Genomic DNA, 9,003 nt, shown 5'->3' with positions numbered 1-9,003 from the left:
CTCCCTGTCAAATCTGACTTTGGCCTTTCTTGACATGGGGAATAGCTATCCCTTTTCATATATAATATTATTTTCCTCAAGGAAAATCTTAATGTCAACCTTCTGGGGCTGTGGAAGCTGGTCTGCAGTTCATATTGACCTGCACATGGCAATATTTTAATTTTTTTAAAACATAATAATTCTTCAGGTTTGTAAGACGAAACCAAAGAGGAGCTGCCAATCAAGAGATCTATCATGACTGGCAATCCATGTAAGAGACTTGCCTGGAGCGACTGTGAGTATTTCAGGACTATTTTTGCATAGATTCCCTGGATGACTTCCAGTTTTGTTTGCAGCACTGTGGTGTGCATGCTGCTAGCTGTGTTACAAGCTGTTCTGAAGCTCTGCCAGTCTCACCTGTGCTACGTATGGGGTGCTATGCTGGCCTTTCTGCGTTTTTGGAGGAGGAAACTGGGAATGACTGTTCAAGTGACTATAAACAGTGCATGACTATATACAAGGCTCAAACAGTTGCAGACCTTCACCTGTCTCTCTGTAGAGTTAACTTCTGTCACAGCTGCTTCCATATGAAGCGGAGGAGGAGGGCTGGTAAAATGTCAGACTCTACAGGTGTGCCAGCGCAGTGCCCTGCTTGGAGGATGGATAACTGTGAAAGAGCTGGTGCCAGTCTGCACCATATAGAAGGCTACTGTCACTGAGAGATGATTTCTGAAGATACAGCCTCATTTCCTTTATGTATTACTAGCTAAGGAACAGTCTATCTAATGAACCTTTGTAAACAGGTCAGTTGTTGTAACATTTGATCTTAGCAGAGAATTCTGGACATATTCCATATGAGACTGAAGGTTATTTTTTTGTCATTAAAGATAGAAGTACCCTTCTTTGTATTTTGGACCAGTTTGACCCATGTGGTACGTTTACAGCCAGCTTACAGTATATGGGCAATGGGGGACTGGAATACTCCAGATAATGTTGACGCTGGGGAAAATGGACAGAATATCAAAAGTCCATAGAAAATAAATTTAGATACAGCAAGAGAATTTAATGAACTAGAGACAGCTCATGCAGAGTATTTTGGGAATGAACAGGAAATACCAAAGTCCTCCTAGAACCTCTCTGCTGAGGAACAGAGGCATTACTGTTCTCAGTGCTTCCATTTCTGCTTCAACCACTCCAGGCTCTGGGCTGTCTCTGCTGCCAGTTTCAAGCTCAGCCAACTATACATCAGTGCTGAGAGATGTTCATTGTTCTGTAGAACTTAAAATGAAACTGGACCTTCATGTCCATGATTTCCTGTGCATGATCCATCATAGCCTGGAGCAGATACTGCCAGAACCATGATTTACACTTGAGGTAAGTGACGTGAGGAGAGGGAGTTTCACCATCCTTGCAGTAAGTCAGGATCTACTGCTGACGCTGCTATTGCTTATGGTAGAAGTTCAACATATAATTGTTAAGAAACCCTTGTTTATTGTGTAATGCTTCTAATGTGTATGTAGTGATGTTCTGACAATCTTTGAATGCCTATTATGAGTTCTGATTCCCAAAATTTAGGAGACATGTCCTAAGAACTGGAAGAATTACCATCTGGCAAACTGGACTTAGCTTTCAGGGCTTGGATTTCAGCACACAAGAGACATTTTCTTTAATAAATTGAAGGTAAATGTATATGGATGAATAAAAAGACATAACAGCAAGTAGATGTGTAGGACTGAGAGCAGCTTTCCAGATTCAGAACATTATTCAGTATAACAAAAGAAAACAAGATATATGTGTACAGACTACCATGGAATACAGGTAAAGGAGAGAGTTCAAGTGAATTGTTTGGTTAGAGTTTAAATGTTGTGTTTCCCTCATTTCTCTTTACAACAGATGCCTTTGATTCAAAGTACAAACAAGATCCTGAAGACTCCCACGAGGCCTGCAAGAAGAAATCAAAAGAGAAGGAAAGGAGACTGGCAGTCAGTCAGTGGGACATGGATGTACAGCCCCTCATTTCATCTTCTAAATGGCTTCAACTTCATGGGCTCAAAAGAAACAAATTGTCCCTATCCCAGATTTTGTCACAGATTGGATTCCAGCACAGGAAAGGTACAAGACAAATCACTAACAGAATTTAAAAAAACCCAACTTGGAATAGTCTATAGGGTCATGCCCATTTTGCACCCCGGTGTACACAGAGGACATTTTCACGTTGTCTCTCATCTTATGATAATGGCAGAAAGGGAAGCTGCATCCACAGTTGCTGAGACTGCCAGTTCAGAGAACCAAGGAACTCCATCTCCTTTTGATCTGAAAAGGACTTAGGATCTGAGAAGGGCTTTCCTTACTCAACTGTACTGTTGCTTTACCCTAGACTCCGGTTCAAATCCTCTCCAGTTTAGCTATAGATAACACCTAAGACCTCTGTCAGTTTTTAGATGGCAAATATATTGGTTGATCATCAGGGCTAGCCAACCTCCTTGGGGATAGTATATTATTTCCAGGGATCCAGCTTTACGGAAACAGTTAAATTTTATTAGATTTCAGGCTGCTTTTTGTGCAAAGTCAGGCTATAGAAAAATGTTCCTTTGCAGTTATCTGACAGCTGGAGGGGAAAAGTTTGCTAATAATTATTAATCACTGTCATAATAGTGCTTTGCAGAGCACGGTAAGATATTCTTTTCTTTGAAGAGCTTGCTGCCTGAGAAGTAGGAATTGTAATGTAATGCAATTGTTCTAGGTTGCATAATTTAAGATTTTGGCTGGCTTGTGTCCACGGGGCATTCAAAGACCAGCAGTGCAGATCCTGAAATCCTGTATGCTGTAGATGAAGAAGAAGCTGTTAAGCAGGGTTAATGTTGTTACAGTGTAATTTTAGGAGCAGAAAGTACTAGCTTAGCAGGGCAGCATGCTGTACAGAATAGCTGCTTTGTGATGTTAAATATTCCCACCCCTAATGTTTTCCTGTCAGTGGAGATCATGTAGAAGATTTCTAGCTACTGAAAGAGCAGAATGCAACCTTTTCCTTAGTTGCACCCACTTCTGCACCCATTTAGTTGTGTAAGAGAACAGCATTATCTGTACCAGATTTTGTATTTTGTTTGATGGACAAATATTTACAAGTCCTGTTGTGAGGTAAATGGATAATACAGAAATTTAATTGCCTAAACCTTTTGTTTATTAAGGTCCCATGTAGCTTTTTGGCTTATAAATAATGAAATGTGGGGGTTTGCCCCAGCAAGAGCAGGACTGCTCCATGGGGGGGAAATGAGCCAGGAGCCCAGGCAGTGCCCTCACCAACCAGGATACAGGCCTGCAGTGTCTGAGCACCACAGGCAGAGCAGGGTGCTGCAAACAGTGTCCACAGACTGTCCTAGACAGGGTGAGGTGATGAACCATGTCTGGGGTCCAGCCAGGGAGTGCAGCCAGGAGCAGCAGGAGATGGAGCCAGAAACAAGACTGCAGACAAGGCCACAACGTAGGTCTGAGAGCCACATCCAGGAAACAGAAGTGGAGACAAGGCTATAATACAGGGCTGAGAGGTCTATCCAGGAGAGACATCCAATAGCAGAACTTGAGACAGGTACATCTACAATACAACTAAAGCAAAGACTGGGTGCTCAGGCCTGAGCGCCCTGTGAGTGGAAACCCCAGGTGAGGCAGATCAGGGCAATCAAGGCCCTCAGGGCCCCAACATAAACATAGCCAGAAAAAATTGTAAACCAAAACCATAACTAGAATTTCTCTCGAGTTTCTTAATGTCAAGAGTTCAATATGGATGCGTGTGGCTCACACATGGATGATATGCACAGCAACCTGAAGAATATCTGTTTGAAGTAATCCTTATGATTAGCAATTTGATCTTTTGTAACCTTTGCTGTAGATTATGTGACCACCTTGGGGAAACTTGTGGCTTCTCGGTATGCAGAGGGTCTGTTTCCTCAGTACAAGAGAGCGCAAGATGGCAGCGTGTATAATGTAAGTGTGACTGACTTGTGGTAACTTCCCTGTGTACTTGGAAGTTATTATCACTGTAGCAGAATGATGTGACTAAAATGCCTTCGTATGGAATGAAGTACTTATATTCTTTGTGAGAACTTTATCTTTTGATTTTTTTTTTCTGTTTTGTCAAACTGTTAGTGATAACAATGAGTGGTAGAGAAGCTAGATATCTTTTTCTTTTTTTCCTTGCAAAGTCTTAACGCTCTTGCCTTGGTGCAGCATTGCAGTAAATCTTCCTAGACAAGACTGCAGTTTCTAAGCAACATTTAGCCTGTCTTGAAAGAGGGAACACTTAGAAGATGCTTGGCCGAGCTAAAAAAAAAAAAATCTTAGTCAATAAAACAAATGGGGATGCTGAAATAAGAAGACATGATGCACTGTCATTGCTGATGCAAAGCGCTGTTTTGCTTGGTGCCAGCAGGTCACAAAAGGCTCAGCCTACTCTATAGAGACAGCTAGCTGGATCTCTGCCCAGGCTCATGTTCTAAGGAATGTCTTAGCAACAGCTGCTGGCGGCCCCATTGTTAAGAGGATGGATTCTGATTGAAGAGATATGCGCATGAGTGAGGAGCAGAGAGAGTTAATTCATAAAGGATTTTACAAAAGCAAATGGCTTGTCATTTTTTCTGATAGCTAGAGTACCTTCGAGGCACAAGGCTTAAATATGGGAAAAGAGCCATTTCAGGGAGCCTTTCCCCTCCATTTTTTTGCCATTAATTCCATGTGAAATATCTCTATAATATCTTTTAATCTTAGGACATGTTGGGAACAGTAGGAAAGATGTTTCAGGTAGCACTAAGGTAGCAATGCCACAATACAAGGTTGGGTGAGATCTCATTTAGCATATTGTGTACAATATTGTGTACAGTTACCACAGGTTGAGAAGAAGCAATTCAAACTAGAACAGGTAGTGGGAAGAGCTAGTAGGAGGAACTGCAATGGAGTGCTGACCTTATAAGAGGGCTTGGTTGATGTTGATGTATGTAAGACTGAAGACGACTGACAAAGGGCAGCGTCATTGCTCTTGAATGCCTACAGAAAGGCAAATTACAGGGATAGGGCAAAGCTATCATTTTCTGTGCTAAAAGGCACTCTAGTCCAAGAACAAATGGGTATGAACTGCCATGAATAAAATTAGGCTGGACAGTCAGAAGTTTTCCAGCCCTCAGAGAAATGGGAAGCCGGACTGGCCAACTACAAGTGAAGGGGTGGCACAAGAAAACTGCTTTATTTTAAGACGGAGTTTGATCAGTGTAGTGCAATAAGCTTCTTTGTATGAGTCTGGCTATCATAGGAGGAAACTGGATTTTCTAAGTGCTTCTTCCCAGGCCTACATTCCTTTGGCAGACAGCCTGAGACTCTGTATCTGGGAGGCACATTACAGGGCCTCCTGACAATAAAGAACAGAGAAAAACACAAGTGAGAGGAAGAAGTGTGGAGACTGACACACAAAACATCTTCTCCCTGAGAAATATTCTTGTTTAAAAACCTTTGTATCTCCAAGGTTTTGTACTTAGTCCCGGAAAGGTAGTTGGAGGTAGAAGGTAGCCGGTAAATTAGCTTACATGGGTCAAAGATATTGGGGTCTTTACTGGAACCTGCGGTGAATTTTTAAACCCACAAATAATTTTGCATGGTGAACGTGCATACATATATTCATAGGGAGGGTCTGCTGGTTTTCATTTTAAAACTGAATCTACTTTTTTCTTATTTTACTGATACGGTATGGGAAGTTTTAGTTGTTGATTGCAGTTGCCTGAACTAAATTTGCCTAAGCACCTACCCACAAATAGTTAAGCTGTAATTCTGTGCTTCATTAGTGAAATAATAGTACAAATAGGAAACATTTTACATTTTCTTTTCAAATGCTAAAGACAAGGTGGAGATTGAAGTGCCCCAGAACCAAACCCTGTGCTCCCTTGTATCGCTGTACAAAATTTTAAGAGCCAGTCAAAACTCTAGTCTAAGAAGGTACAAAGTTTCTGTGTCCTTGTTTGTTCACCCATCTGCTCTGCAGCCCTTTCTACACCCTAGCCTGTGTTCAGCTCATTCTAATTGCTCCAGTCTTGAGACAGACAAGTCAGACAACCCACTGGCACTGTCCCATGCTCGTATAAAAAGATTATGAAAAGCAATTAGGACAAAATGCAGTGTCTTTTCTACTATAGCTTAGATGCATTTGTCAAGTATTTGCTCTTGAAATAGTGGAAGAAAAATGGGCTGTTTTCACTGCTACCTTGGCTGGCATATCTGGCACTTGCAAACCAGCTATTGCAGCTGTGCTAAGCTTAGGGCTGCATTTGTATTATTTGTTTTGATGTTAAATTTCTTTCTCTCCCTTATTTAAATAAAGCTGACAGCCAAAAAAGAACTGATTCTTCATTTTGTGGATTGTCTAATGAGAGCTATTGAGCTATATAAGCAGCGAATGGAATGGTTAACCAGTGAGAGCCGGCAGATATTTGGAGTGATTCAAGAACGGTGCATTGTCATTGTTTTGGATTTTGGCACTGCGGCTCCAACTGAATTTGATCTATCTCGGGATGCACTTTCTATGGTACTTGTGGAGCAGGTGACTCGAATTGCCAAATTCAACCTCATTCGGTAAGCAGAAAGTATCATAGAATCACAGAATGGTTTGGGTTGGAAGGGATCTCTAAAGGTCACCTAGTCCAGCCCCCCCGCAATGAGCAGGCACGTCTTCAACTGGATCAGGTTGCTCAGAGCCCAGTCCAGCCTGGCCTTGAATGTTTCCAGGGATGGGGCCTCCACCACTTCTCTGGGCAACCTGTGCCAGTGTTTCACCACCTGCGTCCTAAAAAATTTCTTCCTTATATCTAGTCTGAATCTGCCCTCTTTTAGTTTAAAACCATTACCCCTTGTCCTATCGCTGCAGGCCCTACTAAAAAGTCTGTCCCCATCTTTCCTTTAAGTACTGAAAGGCTGCAATAAGGTCTCCCCAGAGCCTTCTCTTCTTCAGGCTAAACAAAGAAGTCCATGTCTGCCCATTGCTGGAGAATAAGAAGCAGTCTCATAGCATATAGGCATATGTTTGGATAATATGCTTTCTGTAGTGGAAATTGTCCTGATTCATGTCATGGTAATACAGATTTTCCACCAAGTTTCACCCAGAGTCATGCTGAGCTTGCTACTTCCATTTAACAGAAGACCATTGTTACCCCGAAGAACAGATAAAGACTAACAGAGCCCAAATACTGATATATGCCTTCTGCAAATGTAGCACAGAAAAACAGAAAGATAAGGGGGACTTTACAATAGCAGTGATGCTCTTCAGGTATCTAAACATTACAGAGTGAAACAGTGAGGTGCCATCTGACTGTCTAGCCGTTCTTGTGTCTTTAGGCATTACAGGTTTCTGCCTTACAGCTAAATGTAAACCCTCACCCTCCCCCCCTCCACGTGCCATAGGCACAGGCATAGTCATTTGTATTTCTATAGATTTCCATGGTCACAGAAATCAGTAGCAGAACTAGGAAACAATACTAGATTTCCATAACAAAAGAGAAATGCTTGTTCCCTAACATAAGTGAATGAATTTGGGTTTAGTTACAAATAGAGGAATAGAAGCAGCTATTCAAATTTACATATCTGCACAATTTCTCATATAGATGAATGGAATTTTACGACTGTGAAAAAACCAATGCACAAATTAGGTCATATAATTTTAAAATTTGTTCCACAATGATAACTTGCAAATACATTGTGATTCTTAAAGTTGTTTTACCCAAGCTTTGCCCTACAGTTTTGATTCTGGTACCCTATCTTAATTCTCTAGCTTGTGATACAACTGAGATTTGGAAAGTAGACAATAACTTCCATAGCTTTTGAAAAGCACATGAAACATTTTCTTTAAAAATGATCTGCAAAGCCAAGTCAAAATTGAGGCACAATAATTGTGTTCATCGAGTTGTTTGCGCAGGAGGGAGACAAAGGATAATAGAGCATATAAATTATTACTTTAAAAGAATCTTGGAAAACATACTTGTCTTTTAGATTTGCAGGAAACTCTTAAAGTAGTGTTTGATGGAATGTCACAGATACTGGAACCAGTTGTTTTTTTATTTGCTTTCTGTCTTTTTATGTAGAAATGCACAGGCATCCATGCTCATATACTTTGTACTTCTGTACTGCCATTAAGACTAAGGCCTTTGATCAATTAAAATATCAGCATCACAAGTTTTATTTTCATGGGTAGATAAAGATCAGCCCTGCTACAAAAAAAGCATGTCAGTTAAAACAGTTTGACACAAAGGTCATGCAGCAAGTTGTGGAAAGAGACCTGTAGAAGCCACATTTTTTTTTTTCGTACACATACTTTAAAAATGTTAAGGGGACATATGAATTAGGACTTGTTTTTAAAGTACTTTAGCTCTCTTGACCCTACTTTGAAAACAGTTGTCTCAAAAAAATATTTCTTATAAAAATTACAGTATTTTTCTAAGGGTTTTGTTTTTCCTCTACTTCTTTTATTGCAAGTCTAGATTTAGTATCTGTGGTTTATTGTAATTATTACTTAAGAATATAAAAGAATAGTAACAATAGCAGAGCTGCACTCTTTTGCTCTGCCAGCATTATTCTCACTGTTTCTGATTTATAGTTAATGTCATTTTCAGGGCCGCTCAGGATCTTATGAAGTGGCAACAGAAATCTACTCCTGTGTCTGAGCATACTGTAAAGTCTGCTGTTATGTGGCTCTGGAAGCTGGACCATCTGACAGCTGCCAGCCATACCAACTCTGCTGAAGCCCTGCTGGAAGCCATGAGTGATGAGGCGGTAAGCTCATACATCTTTTCAGAAGCTTCAAGTAAATCCAAGAATATTCAGTGCCAGACTGGCTACTGTGATTTGCCCTGATGAATATTGCAAAGATAAATATTAATGACGGCATTTGGAAAGTTTTTTTCGCCCAAGTGTAGCTGCATACTATGTTTACTGATGGCCTGCTTATGTAAATGTACTGTATTTTGAATGCAGAAACTTGTTTATTTTCTTTTCTAG

The 9,003-nt window shown here is 40.7% G+C and overlaps 1 protein-coding gene across 1 annotated transcript in view; it reads left to right on the top strand.

The window, feature by feature from the left end:
• Nucleotides 1-234: 234 nt before the first annotated feature.
• VWA3B (von Willebrand factor A domain containing 3B) overlaps nucleotides 235-9,003 on the top strand; it is a 69,210-nt gene continuing 60,441 nt past the window's right edge. Inside the window, exons 1-5 of the mRNA XM_009637656.1 lie at nucleotides 235-274; nucleotides 1,873-2,091; nucleotides 3,866-3,960; nucleotides 6,338-6,588; nucleotides 8,619-8,778. Of these exons, the coding sequence (XP_009635951.1) occupies nucleotides 235-274; nucleotides 1,873-2,091; nucleotides 3,866-3,960; nucleotides 6,338-6,588; nucleotides 8,619-8,778 (765 nt within the window). The remainder of the gene's footprint in view (nucleotides 275-1,872; nucleotides 2,092-3,865; nucleotides 3,961-6,337; nucleotides 6,589-8,618; nucleotides 8,779-9,003) is intronic.

The sequence above is a fragment of the Egretta garzetta genome, unplaced genomic scaffold (genome assembly GCF_000687185.1).
Source record: "Egretta garzetta isolate BGI_Z169 unplaced genomic scaffold, ASM68718v1 scaffold504, whole genome shotgun sequence".
In the NCBI taxonomy this organism is placed as follows: Eukaryota; Metazoa; Chordata; class Aves; order Pelecaniformes; family Ardeidae; genus Egretta; species Egretta garzetta.
The sequence above is the reverse complement of the archived record's forward strand: the minus strand, read 5'-3'. Positions and strand labels throughout refer to the sequence as shown.